The following is a 23,582-nucleotide window of genomic DNA, read 5'->3' as shown; positions in this document are numbered from 1 at the left end:
CAATATCATCCATATGCAATATTACGGCAAGTGAATACTATAAATTTTATATATATATATTTTATCAGGACGTTTTGTGTAAGTAATTTGTTTTTATAGTTTTTTTATGGGAAGTATCTCAACATTTAGAGGTAAATGTTGTTTGGTGTCATATTAAAGATGAGTTTGTGCTCTTTAAAGGGATAGTTCACCCAAAAATGAAAATTGTGTCATCATTTACTCACCCCCGAGTTGTTTCAAACCTGTATACATTTCTTTATTCTGCTAAACAAAAAAGATATTTTGAAGAATGTCGGTAATCAGACAGTTGATGGACCCCATTGACTTCCATAGTATTTATTTTTCCTACTATGGAAGTCAATGGGGTCCATCAACTGTCTGATTACTTTGTGTAGGCCCTGCACCACTGCCAGCTTTGATCACCAGAGACTGGGAGTCAGTCAAGAGAGAGTGAGTGAAGGTTCCGGTGCGGTGAGTCTGTTGCGTCACTTCCTGTCGACAGCGTGTTTCAGAGCTCCTGCGATACCAAGTTGATTCTGTCGTGATATTGTTAGTACTTTATCGTTTAAACGAATAGTTGCTTAGACGTTGTTTAGCGTTAACGCTACCTCTTTTAGCATTAGCTTAGCAGCTAACCTTGTGATGTCTTCCTTCCCTACCTCCCCTGCTCTCTCTTGCTCGGTGTGTCACATGTTTAGCTATTCCTTTGCCTCCCTTACGGATAATGTACATGTACAGGTACATGTAAGAAGTGTAGTATATTTGATCGCTTGGAGGCGAGGCTTAGTGAGTTAGAAGCACGGCTCCGCACCATGGAGGTAGCCGCTGTTAACCAGCCATCTCCTATAGTCGGTGCGGACCACATAGAAGTATCGTTTGCTCCTGCTAACCGTCCCCCAGCAACCCCCAAGCGGCCGGGAGGCTGGGTGACTGTCCGGAGTAAGCATAAGTCTAAGTCGAAGCACACGGTTAACCACCAACCACTTCACGTTTCAAACCGATTCTCCCCACTGAGCGACACACCCGCTGAGAAGCCAACTCTGGTGATAGGTAGCTCCATTCTGAGGAACGTGAAGTTAGCGAAACCAGGGGCTATAGTCACTTGTATACCCGGGGCCAGAGCGGGCGACATTGAGTCTTATCTTAGACTGCTGGCTAAGGATAAACGTAAATACAGTAAGATTGTAATACATGTCGGCGGTAATGACTCCCGGTTACGCCACTCGGAAGTCACAAAAGTTAACGTGGAATCGGTGTGTACATACGCTAAAACAATGTCGGACACCGTAGTTTTCTCTGGCCCCCTCCCAAACTTGATCAGTGACGACATGTATAGCCGCATGTCGTCATTCCGCCGCTGGTTGTCGAGGTGGTGCCCAGTAAATAATGTGGGCTTCGTTGATCACTGGAAGACGTTTTGGGGAGTGCCTGGTCTGATTAGGAGGGACGGAATCCATCCAACTTTGGATGGAGCTCAACTCATTTCTAAGAACCTGACCCAGTTTCTTAATGGACTCAATCCATGACCCAGAGTTCAGAGCAGGAAGCGCAGTCTTACACACTTCTCTGCGCTTCATTCCGAGCAGTCACTCAGCGTAATTAACTCTATAGAAACTGTTTCTGCCCCACGGACACCGTTATTTAAGTTAAAGGTAAACAACCGAGGAGTTATATTTAATAACTTAATCAAAGTTAAATGTATCAATACAACTGTGCATCAAACTAGGAGAATTAAAGGGGGTCTTTTGAATATCAGATCTCTGTGCTCTAAAGCTGTTTTAGTAAATTAACTAATATCTGACAACCATGTTGATATTTTCTGTCTTACTGAAACATGGCTATCGGATGGGGAGTACTTTAGCTTAAACGAAGCGACTCCTCCAAGTCATGTTAATACTCATATCCCCCGAGGCACAGGCAGAGGGGGTGGAGTGGCAGCTATTTATGACTCCTTCCTTTTAATAAACCTTAAACCTAAACTGGATTATAACTCATTTGAAAGTCTGACTTTCAGTCTTTCACAACCAACCTGGAAAATAATCCAGCTGGTTCTCTTTAATAGTGTACAGGGCCCCAGGTCCTTATTATGAATTTTTATGTGAATTTCCACAGTTCTTAACGAGTTTGGTCCTTAAAACGGACAAGGTAATTATTGTGGGTGACTTTAACATTCATGTGGATGTCGATAATGACAGCCTTGGTACTTAATTTCTTTCTTTGCTGGAATCAATTGGTTTCTGTCAGACTGTAAATAAACCAACTCATTGTTTTAACCACACGCTCAACTTGGTTCTTGTATATGGTATTGTGATAGAAAACGTAACAATCTTTCCACAGAACCCTCTCCTGTCGGACCATTGTCTGATAACCTTCGAATTTCTACTGCCAGAAACTCCTCCTGCCAAGGGTTTCTACAGTCGATGTTTATCGGATAGCCTCATTTAAAGAAACCATTCCCTCTGCTCTAAGTTCAGTGTCCTGTCTCAAGATATCAGAAGACTCCTGTGAAAACTTCAGTCCGTCACAAATCGACCATCTTGTCGATACTGCCACAGGCTCTTTGAGAATGGCACTGGACGGTATTGCTCCCCTCAAAAGAAGAATGGCAACAAGAAGGAAGTTTGCTCCTTGGTATAACTCTCAAACCCGGAACTTAAAGAAAACTGTGCAGGAACTTGAGCGGTTATGGCGTTCCACCAAATCAGAAGGATCTAGGCTAACTTGGCAAGACAGCGTTATAACATATAAGAAGGTTCTCCGTAATGCAAGAGCATCTTACTACTCATCATTAATCGAGAAAAATAAAAACAACTCCAGGTTTCTCTTCAGCACTGTAGCCAGACTGACAGAGAGTCACAGCGCTGTCGAGCCGTGTATTCCTGTGGACCTCAGTAGTAAGGACTTTATGAACTACTTCAATAATAAGATTCTGACTATCAAAGAGAAAATTGATGGTCTCCTACCCCCAAACGGAGCCGACCCGTCCTCGGATGTAGGATCCTTGGATGCAGCCGTGGGCCCTGATACCTACTTGAATGGTTTCTCTTCCATCAACCTTGATCAACTGACTGAAGGAAGTTTTTCCGTTAATTAGCACATCCCTACTGGATATTATGAATCTGTCTTTGTTGACAGGACATGTACCACAGTCCTTCATGGTAGCTGTAATTAAACCTCTTCTTAAGAAACCTACTCTAGCTCCGGAGGTGTTGGCTAACAACAGACCCATCTCTAATCTTCCCTTCCTCGCTAAGATCCTTGAGAAGTCTGTCACGAATCAATTATGTGACTTTCTACAAAACAATGCTTTGTTCGAGGATTTCCAGTCAGGATTTCGAGTGCATCATAGCACAGAAACGGCACTGGTGAAAATTACAAATGATCTTCTACTTTCATCGGACCAAGGTCTCTTTCCTTGTATTGCTGGACCTCAGTGCTGCATTTGACACAATCGATCACCGTATCTTGCTGCAGAGACTGGAACACTTGATTGGCATCAAACAAACTGCACTCAGCTGGTTAAAATCTTATTTATCGGATCGATCCCAGTTTGTGTTTGTGAACGGTGAATCATCAAGGACCACCAATGTTGGTCACGGAGTTCCACAAGGTTCTGTGCTTGGACCGATTCTATTTACCCTGTACATGCTTCCTTTGGGCGACATTATCAGAAAACACTGCATAAACTTCCATTGTTATGCAGACAATACTCAACTGTATCTATCGATCAAGCCAGAAGACACCAACCAGCTTGTTAGACTTCAGGATTGTCTTGGAGACATCAAAACTTGGATGACCTGCAACTTCCTGATGTTAAACTCGGAAAAAACTGAAGTTATCATGATAGGCCCAGAGCGCTTTCGAAGTCAGCTGTCACGTGATACAGTCTCTATGGATGGAATTGCTCTGGTATCCAACAGCACCGTGAGAAATCTTGGAGTTCTCTTCGACCAGGATATGTCCTTCAACTCTCATATAGAGAAGACTTCAAGGACTGCCTTTTTTCATCTACGGAATATATCGAAAATCAGGAACTTCCTGTCTCAAAGTGATGTAGAAAAACTAGTTCATGCATTTGTTACTTCTAGACTGGATTACTGTAATTCTTTGTTATCAGGCTGCTCTTGTGAATCGCTTAAACCTCTCCAACTGATTCAGAATGCTGCAGCATGTGTATTAACAAGAACTAAGAAATGGGATCATATAACTTCTGTATTAACTTCTCTGCACTGGCTTCCTGTTAAATTAAGAATAGAATTTAAGGTACTCCTCCTTACCTACAAGGCACTTGCTGGTGAGGCACAGTCCTATCTTAAAGAGCTTGTTACACCGTATTGCCCTACAAGGCATCTACGCTCCGTAGATGCTGGGCTACTTGTGGTTCCTAGAGTTTTAAAAAGTAGGATGGGGGCCAGAGCCTTCAGTTATCAAGCTCCTCTTTTGTGGAACCAGCTTCCACTTTCAGTCCGGGGGGCAGACTCGGTCAGTTCATTTAAGATAAAGCTTAAAACGTTCCTCTTTGATATTGCTTATAGTTAGGGCTGGCTCAGGTTAGCCTGGATCAGCCCTTAGTTAAGCTGCTCTAGGCTTAGACTGCCGGGGGACTTCTTAGGACACACCGAGCCCCTCTCTCACTCTCACTCTCTCCTTCCACAATCATCCATGTTTTATTAATGTACATCACTAATTAAGCTTCTTTCCGGGAGTTTTTTTTGTGCTTTCTCGCCTAGCAGGTCTCCGTGGATCATAGTTTCGCGCGGACCCCGGTCATGACTCCTGGCATGGCTCTGCTGACACCTGCTGCTGCCATCATCATTACTTTAAATATGATTCATATTACTGTCATCATAAACCAACATCTTTCTGCTCTCCCTCCCCACAGAAGCATCTGTGGATGGTGGTTCGACCTGATGGTGGTTGTGCCTGCAGTGATCCTGCCGTACACCTGTTCTGCTACTTGCAAATCCTTGTATCATTTCTGTTAGAGAAATTGAATGTATTGTACATCTTTTACATTGTTGATTCTGTACACATGACATCCATTGCAGTCTGTCCATCCCGGGAGAGGGATCCCTCCTCTGACGTTCTCCCTAAGGTTTCTTCCCTTTTTTCCCCATTGAAGGGTTTTTTCATATTTTGGGGAGTTTTTCCTGTGCCGATGTGAGGGTTTCGGGACAGAGTGTAGTGCCTTCCAATAAGGTCACTTCGGACGCCTCAGGGGTTTCAATAGGCTTGTTCATTTATTCAGTGTTTCGTTCTTTCACATATAATAACAAAAAAAAACTGTCACTAAACTTATAAATAAACCAACAAATAAACAAGCAAAAAACTAACAACAATTGAAAAACTATATGCCTGCTGGCGTCCACGTCTTCCCAACACTCAACACCGAAACAAAAGAGACAACTTCCAGGATCGTTTGTCTTCCTCTGCCCACTAATTGCCACAGGTGTGCAACTTCGACCAGCAGGCGTCACCCAATTAACTTTGCTTCAAAATGGCTCCTACACACTGGCCCTCTTATTGCTACTGGCTAAATAGGTACAATAACAAAGAAACAAAACAAAATATGGAGCCGTTTCACAATATACACAGTAAGGATATAAATCTGTCGAATCATCAATGATCACGATTGGTCACTCATACAAACATGAATACGTTGGTTTCATTTGAAACACTGTTACGGCCCTTGGCCTGTTTCTGGTCGTTCTCCTGCCCCTCCTCTCGTTTCAGGCCTAATTGCGGACACCTGGGACGATGGGGGTTAAATGGGAGGTTCTCTGCTGCATGAGGTGGTTCTTCCTGCGCTGGTCTGGCGACGGGAGGATCAGATGCCGCTCGGTTGGCCCGTCCGGCTCCATACCTCGCTTGGGGCTCAAAGGACGTGACAGATGCACATTTAAGTTTATTTTCGGTTATGTCTTTTATTTTTACAACCAACACTTGCTCACACACATACAACACATCCCTACACTTGCTTTACACCACTGATACTGCCGTTCACACCTCATCGTTGGTTTTGTTGTTTAAAGTTGTGTTTGAGGCACAATAAACTTATGTTTGGCACCGTTGCTCGTGGCATGGTCTCCCCTCTTTTGTTGCGGCCTTGAGTCAGCCGTAACAAGTTGGGGGCTCGCCCGGGATGCGCGTGATTTATGCTAGTCATTTGGTTTTGTTTAGTGCGCGTTGTGTTTGGATTTAGTAATTTGTATATGAGCGCTTGAGGGGCATATGAGAACTTGAATGGTGACTTTTTCCGTGCGTGTTGGTTGGCGGTTGAGGGGAAATCCCGTGACGCCGTTGCCCTTATATGGTTAATTGTTGCGCTCTGGGAGACGTGCCTGAGTTTGATTAGTTGTAATTTGTGTGCTGGCGTACTCGAGTGGGAAGGATTGGGCGTGTGTTTTGGCCGTGGGGGGCTGTTTTTGGAGACGTGTGAAGGTAAGTGACAGTTTGTTAAAGTGCACTTAAGTTGTGGGCTGGCGTTTTTCCTTGTAGGCCTAGCAGCGTGTCCCAATAGGGGGTTAGCTGCGTTATTGTTTTAGTGTGGAGGTACGGCGGGTAGAGCTTCCCATTTTTCCTTTCCCTACATCGGCTCGGGAGCATGTCCGTGGTTTCAGGGGGGTTGCCAGTTTGCTGGTCGCCTTTACCGGACCATCGGGTTGTAAATGCATAAAAACCCACCGCTACGCCTCACGAAGACTAGGGTACAGTAAGTTAGCGTTTGGGATAGGTAGTTAGCGGGGAAACGCCGTCCTTGGGGCTGTGGTTGAAACTGAAAGCCTTTGTGTACTGATAAATTTGTCACTTAAGCTTCGTCTCTATTGGTGAATTTGTTAGGCAGGGATGAAGTGGTGGAAGATTTTATTGAATCGCCACAGGAATGTGGATTAGATATTTGTACTAAGAAACAATTGATCAGGATTGCTGAGTATTTTAAGGTTGATATTGGGGATAGCCGAAAGACAAAGGACTATGTTAAAGGTAATTTGAAAGCGAAATTGTTGGAAAATGGGGTTTTGATGCCAGGTAAGGTTGACACTTTGGGTGAATCATCTCTGTCGGGAAGAGGAAGCCCAGTTGGTTTATCGTTTGAGCAGCAGAAAGAGTTGCTTTTGTTACGTATTAAAGCTGAACAGGAGAAAGAGCAGGCGATGGAAAGAATGAGGCAGGATTTGGAGCGGGAGAAGTTAGATGTGGAGAGACAAAGACTGGCGCTGATCAGAGAAGGTAAGCTGGAGGGCGAGGTACTCCGGGCTGACCGACCCGCGATGGTGAGCATGAAGCAAGATGACTTGAGTGATTTGAGATTAGTTCCCAGGTTTAATGAGGAGAACCCCGAGACATTTTTTTCCTTGTTTGAGCGTCTGGCAGAGGTTCGAGGTTGGGCTGATTCTACGCGTATGTTAATGTTGCAGTGTGTGTTAACAGGAAAAGCACAACAGGCATTTTCAGCTTTAAGCAGCACTGATTGTGGTAAATACTCTGTGGTGAAAACAGCTGTTCTAAAAGCTTATGAACTTGTGCCAGAGGCGTACCGACTGCGTTTTCGAGGTGGGAGACGTGGCGATAAGTCACATTTAGAGTTTATGCGTGATTTGGCTAGACATTTTGACTGTTGGTGCTCAGCGGCTGGGGTTGCCTCCTTTGAAAACCTCCGTGAATTAGTCATTTTGGAGCAGTTTAAAAACTCTGTGTCGGAAGGCGTTGCCACTTATATTAGTGAGCGTGGGGTCAAGTCTGTTGGTGAAGCTGCTGCGCTGGCTGACGATTATTTCTTAATTCAGACTTCAAGAAATGGTGCTGGCCCTTATGAAGCAAGAGCAAGTAGGCAGTTTGAAGATAAAAGTAGTCGTGTTTCAGGGGATTCAGAAAAAGTCTGTAATTACTGTCACAAGCGAGGTCATTGGAAAAATGATTGTTATGCTCTTAAGTCTCGTCCAAAACAAGCGTTTCCTAGGGCTAATCCGGTGATGTGTGCTGCGTCGGTTACGGACCAGGAATTAGCTGGAATCACTGGAGAAGGCAATTCAGAGTTGAAATCTTACTTGCCTTTCATTACAGAAGGTGTTGTTTCGTTAGTGGGAAGCAAAGAGCAGGTGCGCATAAAGATCTTACGTGACACTGGTGCGTTTGACTCATTTATTGCAGCTGCAACTTTGCCATTTTCAAATGACACCTTTTTGGGCTCAAGCGTTCCTGTAGTGGGAATGGGTTTAAAGGTTTTGAATGTACCACAACACAAAATGATGCTGCACTGTGATCTTTTCCAGGGGGAGGTGTCCGTTGGCGTGCGCCCAGCGTTGCCGATGGATGGCGTTGCTATGATCCTGGGTAACGACATAGCCGGTGATAAAGTATGGGCTGATGTATCTCCGCCTGCCAGAGTGACGGTGACTCCTCTGGTGTGCAGTAAGCCTGATGAGAGTGAGGTACACTTCCCTGATGTGTTCAGGGCCTGTGCAGTAACTCGTTCAAAGCGTGTGGATGGTGATCACTCTGAAAGTGTGGCCTCCAGTCCTCGCCTACTTTTACCTGTGGTCCCCTGGTCTGTTTCTCATGAGGAGCTGATGCATGAGCAGAAAGTTGACAGCACTTTGAAGTCTTGTATGGATGGGGTTTGTTCCCCTGAAGAGGTCAGAAATCGGTCGTGTTGTTATTTTTTGCACAATAATGTCTTGATGAGAAAATGGACGCCTCAGTTTGAGGGGTTTATTGGTGATCCGATTTATCAGGTGGTTGTTCCTTTAAAGTATAGGAATATTGTGTTGCAGATTTCTCATGACCAGTCTGGACATATGGGGGTCAGGAAGACGTATGACCGAGTTCTGCTGTATTTTTTTTGGCCTCGTTTGAAAAGGGATGTGGCGGCGTACAGTAAGTCGTGTCACACCTGTCAATTGACAAGTAAGCCTAACCAGGTTTTGAAGGCCGTTCCACTGTGTCCAATACCAGCTATAAGTCAACCATTTGAGCATCTAATTATTGACTGTGTTGGTCCATTGCCTCCGTCAAAGTCGGGTTCCAGATATTTGTTGACAGTGATGTGTCAAAGTACTAGGTATCCTGCAGCCTACCCACTGCGTAGTATAACGTCTAAGTCGGTGGTTCGTGCATTGTCCCAATTTATTTCTATTTTTGGAGTTCCACGGGTCATTCAGTCAGATCAAGGGTCAAATTTTTGTTCAAAATTGTTTGCTCAAGTACTAGAACAGTTGAATATAGTTCATAATTTGGCGTCTGCCTATCATGCTCAAAGCCAGGGTGTTTTGGAGAGGTTTCACCAAACACTTAAGTCCATGCTGCGCTCATTATGTGTTCAGATGCAGGGTGATTGGGAAGAGGCTTTACCGTGGATGTTGCTGGCTGCTAGAGAGGTAATCCAAGAAAGTACAGGATTTAGCCCTAATGATCTGATCTTTGGTCATAAAGTGCGGGGTCCTCTGGCTCTGTTGCAGGACAACTGGAAGGAGGCTCAGCCTCCAAGTAACCTACTGGACTTTGTGAATGGGTTCAGGTATAGGCTCTATATGTCTCAGGAGGTGGCCAAGAAGAATTTAGCAAGGGCACAAGCTAAAATGAAGGAACGTTATGATTGTCGAACTGAGCGTAGAGAGTTTCTCCCAGGTGACCAGGTTTTGGCTCTGTTGCCCATAGTTACCTCTCCGTGGCAAGCAAGATTTTCGGGCCCATTTTCGGTGCTGAAGAAGCTGTCTGATCAGAACTATTTAATTTCTACTCCCGCTCGTAGGACCAAGGCCAGGCTCTGTCATGTTAATCTTTTGAAGCCTTATGTCTCCCGTGCATCATTTGGGAGCGAGGGGGAGGTGAAGTTGTCTGAAGCTCGTCCTGTCTGTTTGGCTATGCCATCGTCCTCAGTTGTGTTAGAGGTGGAGGATCTAACAGGGCCTGATGAGGTTATGTTTTCTGGTCGGCTAAGAAATAAGGAAGCTTTAGATAAACTGGAAAGCGTTTTGGGTCATCTAGAGTCTGGTCAGCGGGTACAGCTAGTTAAACTGATTAGAAGTTTCTCTTGCCTATTTGGAGATACGCCGTCACGTACAACTTTACTAAAGCATGATATAGACGTTGGAGGTGCGAAGCCCATTAGGCAAAGATTCTACCGTGTTCACCCAGAGAAGCGTAAAAACCTGGAGGATGAGATTAGATACATGCTTCATAATGGAATAGCAGTTCCCTCTGACTCTAGTTGGGCCTCACCCTGTCTCTTGGTCCCAAAGCCAGACAATACTCCTCGGTTCTGTACAGATTTTCGTAAAGTGAACGCAGTTACCAAGCCTGACTCCTTCCCTCTTCCTCGTATGGAGGATTGTGTTGATCAAGTGGGGGGGGCGAAATTTGTGACTTCGCTGGATTTACTTAAAGGTTACTGGCAAGTGCCATTGACAGACAGGGCAAGGGAGATTGCTTCTTTTATTACACCAGGGGGGCTGTACTCCTACAATGTTATGGCTTTTGGTTTAAGGAATGCACCGGCAACTTTCCAGCGCCTAATGAAATTGGTGGTGCGTGACCTGGAAGGATGTGCAGTGTATTTGGATGACGTGGTGGTATACGCTGACAACTGGGAACAGCATTTGGGGCGTGTTCAAGCTTTGTTTATGCGTCTAGCTCATGCTAGTTTGACAGTGAATTTGGCAAAGTGTGAATTTGCTAGGGCCACAGTGGTCTACTTGGGTCGTGTGGTTGGCCAGGGGTCGGTGAGACCAGTGCGTGCTAAAGTATGTGCAATTGATGACATCCCAACACCAACGACAAAGAAGGAGCTCATGAGATTTCTCGGTATGGTGGGCTACTATAGGTGTTTTTGCAGGAGTTTCTCTACAGTGGTCGCACCTCTAACTGATCTTCTGAAAGGGAAGACGAAGTATGTGTGGTCTCCGGTATGCCAGCAGTCCTTCGAGAGGGTAAAAGCTCTGATATCGAATGCTCCGGTTCTAGTGGCTCCTAGGTGGGATCGTGAGTTTTGCCTGGAGGTGGATGCCAGCATGGTTGGGGCTGGGGCAGTGTTGCTGCAGAAGGATGATGAGGGGATTAACAAGCCTGTGTGTTTCTTTTCCAGGAAATTTAATTGCCACCAGCGAAATTACTCCGTCATAGAGAAAGAGACGCTTGCGCTTATTTTGGCGTTACAGCATTTCAGTGTGTATCTGGGCTCCGGTCCGGTGGTAGTTTTCTCTGACCACAATCCTCTAACCTTCCTCAGCACTCTACAGACTCCTAACCAGCGCCTGATGCGCTGGGCTCTCCACCTCCAGTCCTACACTTTGGACATTCGACATATCAAGGGGCGGGACAATGTGGTGGCAGACGCGTTGTCCCGGTCTCCAATGTGTTGGGTAAGATATGCCGCTTAAAAATTTGCGTAGTTTCATGGGATACCTGCAGCTCAAGGGAACCCGTAGGTGGTCCCTGTTTTGTTAGGGGGGGGTGTTACGGCCCTTGGCCTGTTTCTGGTCGTTCTCCTGCCCCTCCTCTCGTTTCAGGCCTAATTGCGGACACCTGGGACGATGGGGGTTAAATGGGAGGTTCTCTGCTGCATGAGGTGGTTCTTCCTGCGCTGGTCTGGCGACGGGAGGATCAGATGCCGCTCGGTTGGCCCGTCCGGCTCCATACCTCGCTTGGGGCTCAAAGGACGTGACAGATGCACATTTAAGTTTATTTTCGGTTATGTCTTTTATTTTTACAACCAACACTTGCTCACACACATACAACACATCCCTACACTTGCTTTACACCACTGATACTGCCGTTCACACCTCATCGTTGGTTTTGTTGTTTAAAGTTGTGTTTGAGGCACAATAAACTTATGTTTGGCACCGTTGCTCGTGGCATGGTCTCGCCTCTTTTGTTGCGGCCTTGAGTCAGCCGTAACAAACACGTCAAGTTTTTTTTCCAGTTAATTTGTGACCATATTCTTTTCAATTCAAATTAAAGTCCATCAATGAAATAGTAATGCAATCAATGCTCCTTTTTCAGAGTCCTTCTTCAGTGTATAACGCAAATAGTCCATTATGTCACAAAGGCGTTAGGCGTTGTGCGTTCAAAGGTCCATGTTAGTGTGCATTGGTATATTTATGTACGCATGTGTGCAGGTTGCAAGAGATTCCTTGCTTGAATTGTCCATAGTCCATTGTGCGTGTGTAAAGATCAGTATACATGTCAATTCCTACAAGGTGGAGTAAACATTACACATACATTGGAAATTCATACCCACATGTGATTTTCCAACAATAAGCAAACCTTTGTTATCGGTCTGTCTATAACGCTAGTCTTTGTTTTTAAAGTCAAGCTACGAACGATCCCCTTTGAATCTTTCTTTGTGTCAATAACTCTTCCCAACATCCAAGATCCCCTAGGGGCAGTAGGATCTGCAATTAACACGATGTCACCATTTGCATAGTTTCTTTTCTCTTTAAACCATTTTTGTCTTTCTTGTAGGTTTGGAATATACTCTCTAACCCATCTTTTCCAAAACATATCAGCTAAGTACTACTACTACTATACACATCTGCTTTCTGAAATAAGCCAGGGGGTAATGTGGGTTGTCCTTTGAGAAGTAAGAGGTGGTTGGGTGTTAAAGGTTCGAGGTCATTTGGACTATCTGAGTTTGAGGTAAGTGGGCGACTATTCATTATGGCTTCTACCTCACAGATGAAAGTGTGAAGGGATTCGTCGGCTACTATTTGATCCTTTGTTAGTGATAGAAGTATTAGTTTGACCTGTTTTATTAACCTCTCCCATACTCCTCCAAAGTGTGAAGCGGCAGGTGGATTATAAATCCATTCTATGCCATTTTGTTGCAGAGCAACTTGAAGTTTGTTGCTTTGGTTCCATTCCTTTATGGCATTTTTTAGTTCACGATCAGCTGAAGTCAGGTTAGTTCCATTGTCAGATCTTATTTGGCGTACTTGCCCTCGTCTGCTTATAAATCTGCGGATTGCGTTGATACATGAATCTGTGTCAAGTGAATTGGCTATTTCCAAATGTATTGCTCGAGTTGTGAAACACGTAAAAATGACACCATATCTTTTCACTTCACTGCGTCCTCTTTTCACTATGATTGGACCAAAGAAGTCTGCTCCAACAAAGGTGAATGGTGGTAAATCTGGTGTTATTCTTTCTTTTGGCAAATCTGCTATTTTTTGTTCTCCCAAATTTGAATGTAGGCGTCTACAGAACACACACTCAGATCGTATCCTTCTAGCAAGGGAAGTTGCTGCTGGAATCCAGTACTGCTGTCGCAGTTTGGCCAACATATGGTTCCTTCCACAGTGGCCTAGTTGTTCGTGAATGTGTTTTAACACCAGCTTGGACACATGATGGTGTTTTGGAAGAATTGTAGGATGTTTTCGATCCTCGGGCATAGCCATTCGGCTTAATCTTCCTCCTGTACGAAGTAATCCGTCTTGCAGAATAAGATCCAGCTTACGAATGTGGCTCTGATGACTGACATGAGCGTTTTCCCTTTGCAAGGTTTTGATTTCTCCTGGAAATGCCTCCATTTGTGTAAAGTGTACGATTGCCTTTTCTGCCCTTTTGACGTCTTCTAAAGTAATCTGCTGCACATTCATGCGTTTTTTGACTGTTTGCATTTTACTTTCCATCAGACGTTGTTTCTCTGCATCTAAGGTTTTAATACTCATGTTGGTAAGTATTTCCTTTCTTTTCAGACTTAATTGCAAGAGAACGTCTTTTAACTTAAGTAGCCATGCTACTGCTCTGGTTAGATTGTTCCACTTTGAGTGATAATGTATGAATGTGTGAGTAGGATTTTGTTCTTCTTTTACAATCAAGTTCATGGTGAGAACATCTTTCTTCACTTCCGCGTCATCATCATCATCTTCATGTGTTTTTATGGCAATGTCAGAATTTGTCCATTCAGATTCCTGACGTTTGAGAAATTCTGGACCATTCAGCCAAACCTTTGAATTCAGAAGAGCACTGGCTTTGAGACCACGGGATGCACAATCTGCAGGATTTTGTTTAGTGTTTATGTATCTCCATTGTTTTACTTTGCTCATTTCCCTGATTGTGTTCACTCTATTAGCCACGAATGTTTTAAATCTTTTGTTCTCATTCTGAATGTACTTCAGTGTTGATGTACTATCTGTCCAAAACATGGAGTTCTCAAGAGCAAGTTGTAACTCTGCTTTGATCAGTTTATCCATTTGTACTGCTAGTGCTGCTGCAGTAAGTTCCATTCTTGGCATTGTAGTTTGTTTTAGTGGTGCAACGCGTGATTTCCCCAGTATAAAGGAGGTGTGCACTTCATGCTCTGAATTTGTGGGACGGAGATACGTGACACAGCCGTAACCACTTTCAGACGCATCACTAAAGTGATGTAGTTGTGCAGATGTTATCGGATCAAAGCCTTTTGGCTTGAAACATCTGTTGACACGGAGCTCTCCAATGCAACTTAGGCCTGCCATCCATTCATGCCACAGCTGTATGTAGTGGCTTGGTACAGTTTTGTCCCAGGCGTAATTCAGTTTGCAGAGATCTTGCAGAATGTTCTTAGCAGTAAGGACGAATGGAGAGATGAAGCCGAGAGGGTCGTATACTGAGGATACAATGGACAGTATTCCCCTTCGAGTACATGGCTGTTGTTTCGGGCTCACTGCGAAGGTGAGTTTGTCACTTTCTATGTGCCATTGTATACCAAGAGTCCTTTCTGTAGGAAGATCACTGGATTCCAAGTTAAGGTCTTTGACTTCTTTTGATCTGGCTGCTTGTGGGATGGACGTTAGAACTGTTCTGCTGTTACTTATCCATTTGTGCAAATGAAAGCCTCCCATTGAGCAAGCTCTTTCAAGCTCTTTGCACAACTTCGCAGCATCGGCTTCAGTAGCCACAGCTTTCAAGCAATCATCTACGTAGAAATGTTGCTTAATTGTTTCCACTGTCTCGGGCAAAAAGAGATCTTTGAAATCTTCGGCAGTTTGTCTGAGTGCGAAACTTGCACAACTTGGTGAAGACGTTGCCCCGAATAAGTGCACTGTCATTCTGTGTTCTTTGAGTGGTTGACCTGTATCACCATTTGGCCACCATAAAAAGCGCAAAAAGTCCACGTGCTTCTCCATAATTCTTACCTGGTGGAACATCCTTTCCACGTCTGCCATAAGAGCCATTGGCTCCTGGCGAAAGCGCAACAAGACGCCTACCAAGTTACTGGTGAGATTTGGACCTTACATCAATTTGCTATTCAAGGATACCCCCTGGAAGGATGCGGAGCAATCGAATACAACTCTCAGGGAGCCCTTCTTCGGATGGTGCACTCCATGATGTGGAATATACCACACCTTTCCACTTTGTGTTTCCAGTTTATCAGATGGCACGGCTTCTGCGTGGCCCTTCTCAAGCATTCCTTTTAGAAATGCAGTGTATTCTCTGTGAAATTGTTCATTCTTTTTAAATTTTCTTTTCAGAGACATGATACGTTGCTGTGCCTGTTGGTAGTTGTTTGCCATCATTACATCATTTTCTTTAAAGGGTAACGGTAATTAATAATGACCATTTCTTAGTTCTTTTGAACTTTCCATCATAGACATGAACTGTTTGTCTTCGACTGACATCTCTGATTTCTCCTCAGCTGCCAGTTCTGGAAAATCTTGATGATACTGTTTAATCAACAAGTCATTCAAATCTGCTACCGATATGCGATTAACTACAGTACATGAGTGACTTCCTTGCGTTAGACATGTTGTTTCTTGCATGAGCCCATTGACGACCCATCCTAAAGGAGTTTTAACAGCATATGGCCCATTACCTCTACTGTTTATTACTTTCCATGTAAGTATTTCCATTTGTCTATTGATTCTTGTATTGGTATGTGTTGTTTTGAAACTGGTAATTTTGTTTGAGTATAGACTTCTGGGAGTTTGTGATACAGTAGGCCTTCCATACTGCTGACTTCAAGACCAGAGACTATACTGCTGTGGACATTTTTCTCCTGCCCCATTGTGCACAAGAGAATTGTGGTGTTTTTACCAGTGATGTTTAACTTTCTTTTCAATGAGTCTGTACAAAATGTAGCTGAGCTACCGGGATCTAAAAATGCATGGGTATTTATGACTTTATCTGAATTTGCTACCTTTACTTTCACTGGCACAATTGCAAGTGTGCATTGTTTTGATTGACTGACCCCCATTAGGTCATCGTCTTCTAACGAAACCATAGCACTACTCAGTGGTTTGTTTCCAGTTATCACACCTTCATTTCTAATTCCATCCTTTTCCCTGCCAGTGTGAATGTGGAGGATGGTTGGATGAGACAGAGAACATGTTTCGCATTTCATTCTGTTTTTGCAGGTTTTGCTAACGTGTCCCATGGTTAAACATCCAAAACAGATCCCGTTTAATTTCAGGAATTCTATTTTCTCGCTGTTTGGTTTAGACTTAAACTTTTCACAATTGTCAAATGTGTGATCTCTTTTACAAAATAAGCAAAGCCTTTCAAGTGCACGCTTACTTGTATTCAGTTTGGGTCCACATTGTGACTCGTTCCTTTTTAGTTCAGGTGCTTGAGCAACTGGCTCCTCCCACCAAAGCTGGCAAAGCTGGTCCTCCCACCAAGTTTGGTGAATGGGTTTTGTGGTTTAGGTCTTGATGTTACTTTACTCTCTGTTGAGTTGTGTATGTCGCCGAAAATTGGATCAAGCATTGCTCTGGACTGTCTTTCAATGAAGCCTACCAAGTCCTTGAACGTTGCTCTGTTCTGGTTATCTTGCATGCTACACACATTTGCTCGCCATCTATCTCGTAGCCTAAATGGAAGTTTAGACACGATGAGTCTTAAGTTGGTGAAACTTTCAAGCTCTTTTAGGCCATCAATATCTTGCATTGTATTGTGGCAGCTTTGTAAAAAGAGAGCATATGATCGCAACCCATTGCCATCCTCTGGTCTGATGGTTGGCCAGTTCACAACTTTACTAATGTAAGCAGATGCTATTTTATAGCTGTTTCCAAAATTGTATTCTAGCGGCCTTTTAGCTTCTTTATACGCAATGGAGGAATCCATATGCATAAAGCTACTGATGAGGTTTCTGGGTTGGTCTCTTGTATACTGTTGTAAGTAGTATAGTCGGTCATCCATATTAGTTGTTTTATTCTCAATACATTGCTCGAACGCTTTAATGAACGTCCTGTAATGAAGAGCATCACCGTTAAATATGGGAATTTCTCTATCTGGCAAAAGAGAGAGTGTTTGCTGTTTCACTAACATTTCAGTTATTTCTGTTTGTCTCTTTAATACATCCGTGACATTTGTATCATTATGATCCCAGTGAATTCCGCTTCCTATTGGTGCTGAGGCGCTCTGATTGGCATTTTGTTGTGCACCTACAGTGTGAGGGGCTAATCTCTCTCTCTGGGATCTCATTGGTCTTTGTACTGTTGCAGGGGTATCATCTTCCGTTGGTGTAACGTATCGGTATACGCCCGACACTTAACGTTGTTTTTCAGCTTCTCTGAATACTTTAACTCTTGCCTCTGCAGCAGCAAGTTCGGAATCTATGACCATTTTTTCTTTTCGTGCCTTTAATTTTGCAATGATATTTGCTTCTTCAAAATCAAGATCAAATTTGTTATCCAAAGCCTGCGCCTTTGCTCTAATTGCCGCACATTCAGCTTCGGCCTTTAGATGAGACGTAGATTCTCGTGACGCGCAACTGAGAGCGCTTGTTGCTTTGCGGCTATGCGTGTCACTGTGCGCTACCTGAGATGCGCTATCTTGTGGCTTAACAGCCCCTATATCCTCCTGCTCTTCTTCTTCCTCATTAACTTGATCAACCTCGAGCCAATTCATGACATCTTTTAAGAAGCCTTTGTGAAGGTGATATTTGGGTTGGTACCAGTCTAAGTTATCAGCCTCCCTTTCGTATTCGTCTTTTGTCAATTTTTGTACGGCTGCTTTTAAACTAATAAACTCAGAGAAAAATCCTTCAAACAAATTAACTTGTTTCCTAACAGTTTCTTTGTCCTGTCCAGCTTCAATTAAACTATGGATTTCGTTTCGTTTGCGTGTTAAAACACCAAGCTTCCCCCTACGTGTTGCTATTATTTTAAACAGTTCCTTTTCTTCATTCCAATCCAGCTCTTCAGGCTCTTCGTCAGCCATTTTTCAAAGATTAACTCAAGAGTTCATCACACACGAAATAAATAGCATTTCAAAGTCAACGTTCAGTTTGTAGTGTAGGCTAAACACGGCAGCTCACGTTCAAAGTCATTATATGAGCGCGGCGGCTCGCTTCAATTCAGCGTTTTACTCACAAACGTCCAAGGAAATAATGGTTGAATCCTCACGTATTTCCAGCGGGAACGTATATAATCCACAAACTTTAAGGAATGCAGCTCCCAATCTTCCAAGTATCCTCAGGGTATGGCTGTAAATCCAACTTTCCAAACTCAGGTGACTTCCGTATATTCCAATGTAGCAGGTTTCCTTTTCCAGTTGCAGAAGGTTTTTCAACTTATGTAGTGCCTTCCAATAAGGTCACTTCGGATGCCTCAGGGGTTTCAATAGGCTTGTTCATTTATTCCAGTGTTTCGTTCTTTCACATATAATAACAAAAATAAACTGTCACTAAACTTATAAATAAACCAACAAATAAACAAGCAAAAAACTAACAACAATTGAAAAACGATATGCCTGCTGGCGTCCACGTCTTCCCAACACTCAACACCGAAACAAAAGAGACAACTTCCAGGATCGTTTGTCTTCCTCTGCCCACTAATTGCCACAGGTGTGCAACTTCGACCAGCAGGCGTCACCCAATTAACTTTGCTTCAAAATGGCTCCAACACAGAGGATGTTGCATGTGTACAGACTGTAAAGCCCTCTGAGGCAAATTTGTAATTTGCGATTTTGGGCTATAGAAAATAAAATGAATTGAATTGAATTGAGTACACTGGTCCATGGCACTTACAGTAGTTCTCAGCTTTGTATGGGTTTTTGGGAACGAAACAGTAGATATGCATATCTACAGGGACTGCAAGAATAGTGTACTGGTTGGTGGTTGTGTCCGACCGATTGTGGTGGGCCGGTCTGAGCAAAAATGCCAGGGCCCTTTTTTTGTCCCAGTCCAGCCCTGCAGGGAACTACCGTATTTTCGCGACTATACGGCGCACTGAATTATAAGGCGCACCTTCAATGAATCGCCGATTTTAGAACTATTTTCATATATAGAGCGCACCGGATTTTAAGGCGCATAGAAAATACTGCAGTAAAGCGTTTGACTGGGGTTGCGTTATGCATCCACTAGATCGGGCTGTGCTAAATCAAACTTTATTAAGCGTTCTGAAAACTCTTCACTCCCATGGTAACGTTTTTCAAACGTTAATGTGGATATTAACAATATCTCTGAACCTCCAACTTTCGTTCTTGATTACATTATTACATTACATTACATGTCATTTAGCTGACGCTTTTATCCAAAGCGACGTACGATAAGTGCATACAAACTCAGAAAACAAGTAACAAGAAAGTACATTTTTCATCAAATAAGCAGTTACAAAACATGTTATAGAAAAGTGCCATTAAGTACAATTTAAGTGCTATCATTTGTTAGTGCTACGGTTTGCTAGTGTTTTAGTCAAGGTAGAGTCTAAAGAGGTGTGTCTTGAGTTTTCGACGGAAGATGTAGAGGCTCTCTGCAGTCCTGATGTCATCGGAGTGCTCATTCCACCATCTCGGAGCCAGGACAGCAAAGAGTCGCGATCTCGTCGAGTGCTTTTCTCTCAGTGAGGGAGGAACAAGCCGCTTTGCAGATGCAGATCGAAGTGTGCGAGTTGGGATGTAGGGTTTCACTATGTCCTGGATGTAGACTGGTCCCGATCCATTCACAGCATGGTACGTCAGTACCAATGTTTTGAACTGGATGCGGGCAGCTACTGGTAACCAATGAAGTGAACGGAGAAGCAGTGTGGTGTGGGAGTATTTCGGAAGGTTGAAGACCAGTCGAGCTGCTGCATTCTGGATGAGCTGCAGTGGTCATATGGCGGTACCTGGGAGACCCGCCAGCAGAGAGTTGCAGTAGTCAAGGCGGGAGATGACAAGCGCCTGATTCAGTACCTGTGCCGCCTTCTGAGTGAGAAGGGGACGTATTCTCCTGATGTTGTAGAGCGTGTATCTACAGGATCGGGTCGTCGCTGCGATGTTGGCAGTCAGGGAGAGTTGGGAGTCAAGTGTCACGCCGAGGTTCCTGGCACTCTGAGTGGGCGTTAACACGGAGTTGCCGAAGTTAACGGTCAGGTCCTGGGTGGGCGAGGTTTTTCCAGGGAAGAAAAGTAGTTCGGTCTTGTCAGGGTTGATCTTCAGGTGATGAGCGGACATCCACTGGGAGATGTCAGTCAGACATGCAGAGATCCGTGCCGCCACCTGAGTGTCCGAGTCTGGGAAGGAGAGAATTAGTTGGGTGTCGTCGGCATAGCTGTGATAGGAAAAACCGTGCGAGCGAATGACGGAGCCAAGGGAGTTGGTGTAAATTGAGAAGAGGAGGGGACCCAGGACGGAGCCCTGAGGAACTCCAGTTGTAAGGGGACAAGGTTCCGACACCGATCCTCCCCAAGTTACCCGGTAGGTGCGACCGTCAAGGTAGGATGAGAGAAGAGACAGCGCGGATCCTGTGACACCAAGTTCCTGAAGGGCGGCGATAAGGATCTGGTGGTTTACTGTGTCGAATGCTGCAGAAAGGTCCAGTAGGATGAGCACTGAGGAGAGCAAGGCGCCTCTAGCAGCGTGGAGTTGTTCCGTGACAGCGAGGAGAGCAGTCTCTGTGGAATGGAGAAAACATTCTTGGCAAATGCTTTCGTGCATCTTGCACCGAGAGGCAGCGCTGGAACAGATGATGGCGCCTCACGGCGGACCGTCAGCGTGATCCCGACATCCAACTACGAGCTTTAATATACTGTAGCGACGCTAATGAATCTCTGGACAATGTGCTTATCTTCTGGTTTTATTGTCTAGAAGCAGGCTACTGTCGGCCGTAGCCTACGCCAAACAAAAACACACCATCGCTCTCCAAAACAACAACAATTCCCGCGTCCCCATAGGTGGCACTAAGATGAGTGACGTAACATTGTGCGCCCTTCACTGAACATCCCAAAACTCTGTAAAGTGTAACGCCGCTCCAGAACATGAAAACACAGTCCGTTACAATACGCTGTTGGAGCTGGATTTACCGCGGCTGCTGGCACCAGACTTTCCCTCCAATAGATCCTCGTTAACCAGTATGGATCAACCAATTGATCCGGATTACAAGGCGCACGCGTCGTTTTTTTAGAAAAAAAAGGATTTTAAGTGCGCCTTATAGTCGCGAAAATACAGTACCTAAAAACTTGACTTAACTCCTGCATCTGTATTCACGTGATAAAGTCTTTGGATGAATACAGGTATATCAGTAAGGACAACATCACCTCAACAGTCCATATGGTGAGCAGAAGCAGGGGAATGCTTCTGGTTATATGTGTGAATTATTCAGAAAGTTTCTCATTTTTTATCAGTGAGCAAAATAATTTGATTAGATTGATTTTGGTTCTGTTCCTACAAGGCTTTATGCAGGTTATCATACCTGTACCATTAATATTCATTTTCCTGTTTTTTTAACAAAAGAATTCTCAAGGTTGTTCAAAGTATATATTCACCTGCAGTCCGATTAAAAAAGGCAGTTGCCTGTTGAGTCGAAAATTTACTTTTGACATTGGAACTCTAAATAATTTGACCAAGCTAGCCATCATTTATCAAGATATTACTTTTGTGGTCTTTACATCAGTCAATCGTATTAAAATATTATCTTGACAATTGAAGGCTATTTACTCAGCAACATCTTTAAACAGCTTTGGCAATGTTGATAAACTGCAACTGTTTTCTGTGCAAGCCGTTTCTTGTGGGAATGAGACAGCATCAAAAAGTCATTGCTTTGCAATTTTTAAAATCTGACATTATTTAGCTGCTGCTGAGGACATTTGCAGAACTTTTTGACATACATCCATTAATTGCCCTGAACAAAATACTGGTCTCACAAAGTCAATCTGATGTCTTTTTGGTTGAGAACATTCTAGATGTCTAGTTAAACACGACCCACCCAAAAAGCCTTCTGTGTTGATTTGTCTAATTACCAGAGATAACCCACCATGTTGAAACAGTATGTTTGTCTGCAGGGTGCTCCTCTGAGAGGTTTATTTAGGCTGAGCAGTCTGGACCACTACCCATAATACTCCTGCAGACACACCTGTATCGGAAAGTATAAAGAGTCTGGACTGAGCTGAGTCCAACATCAACCTTCAAGGAGTCTCCCCACATCAGCTCCACAGCCACCAGCCCAAACGTAAAGATGACTCCCACTGCCAGCCTGCTGCTGCTGCTTCTGCTCGGCCTCTCAGAAGCATTTCCTCTCGTTGATGAAGAAAGCAAAACAAATGACCAAACAGACAAAGATGACAAAGTCGATATCAGCACCAGGATTCTGAACTCCAATAAAGGCAGTAATGCGATGCTGCTGGAAGGAGACTTGTTGGTCCCCACTACCAGAAACGCAATGAAGTGCTTTTCCCAGCAGTGCCTCTGGAAGAAGGGCTCCAACGGCCTGGTGACGATTCCCTTCATCATCAGCAGTGAGTTCAGCAGTGCAGAGGGGCAGGTGATCGACACGGCCTTGAAGTCCTTCCACAGCAGGACCTGCATCCGCTTTGTTCCCCGTGGTTACGAGAACGACTACATAAGCTTTGAGAACAGAGATGGATGCTACTCTTCTCTGGGCAGAATAGGTGGTCAACAGGTAGTCTCTATCAACAGACAGGGCTGCGTCTACCACGGCATCGTCCAGCATGAGGTCAACCACGCTCTGGGCTTCAATCACGAGCAGTGCAGGAGCGACCGTGATAGCTACGTCCGGATCAACTGGGAGAACATTGACCCTCAGAGTGCCTACAACTTCCAGAAACTGGACACCAACAACCTGAACACTCCCTACGACTACTCCTCCGTCATGCACTATGGAAGAACCGCCTTTTCTATGAATGGGATGGACTCCATCACTCCCATCCCCAACGCAAGCGCCCAGATCGGCCAGAGGATCGACATGTCCTACTGGGATATCAAGAGAATCAACATCCTTTATGGGTGCTAACAACAAAGCTTCCAATCTGTTCTGATCCAAAGTTATCAACTAGAAACATATTTCCGTAATCTAATTCATCGAAAGCAACAAGAACCTGAGTTCATTAGCAACTACAGATTTTACTTCCTGTGACCATATTTTATCCCTCATGACTACAATACCTGTAATGCCGTCAGCACAATCTAAAAATAAAGTTTAATAGCAGCATTTGACCGTCTACATTCCCTCTTTTGTTTCCTCCTTTGATTTAGCCGTTTGTTCTTCTTCCTTTGCCTCCATAACTTTTGATTGATCACAACTTTGTAATGCCCCACTGAGGCCATTGTATTGTGACAAATTGCTTCACACCTAACCCACAGTAAATGATTGAAAGTTGCTTTTCAGTACGTGTGTTGTGTCTTACTCAGCTAGTTTGTCACATATGCTCCAGTGGGGCAGTAGTGTG

At 44.2% G+C, this 23,582-nt stretch overlaps 1 protein-coding gene across 1 annotated transcript; it reads left to right on the top strand.

The window, feature by feature from the left end:
- The first annotated feature begins 22,348 nt into the window (after nucleotides 1-22,348).
- LOC119212977 (high choriolytic enzyme 1-like) lies at nucleotides 22,349-23,303 on the top strand. The gene has a single exon (XM_037463893.2). The coding sequence runs from the start codon at nucleotides 22,352-22,354 to the stop codon at nucleotides 23,144-23,146; it is 795 nt and encodes a 264-aa protein (XP_037319790.1). The 5' UTR covers nucleotides 22,349-22,351; the 3' UTR covers nucleotides 23,147-23,303.
- Nucleotides 23,304-23,582: the final 279 nt, after the last annotated feature.

This window comes from Pungitius pungitius, chromosome 21 (genome assembly GCF_949316345.1).
Source record: "Pungitius pungitius chromosome 21, fPunPun2.1, whole genome shotgun sequence".
In the NCBI taxonomy this organism is placed as follows: domain Eukaryota; kingdom Metazoa; phylum Chordata; class Actinopteri; order Perciformes; family Gasterosteidae; genus Pungitius; species Pungitius pungitius.
The sequence above is the reverse complement of the archived record's forward strand: the minus strand, read 5'-3'. Positions and strand labels throughout refer to the sequence as shown.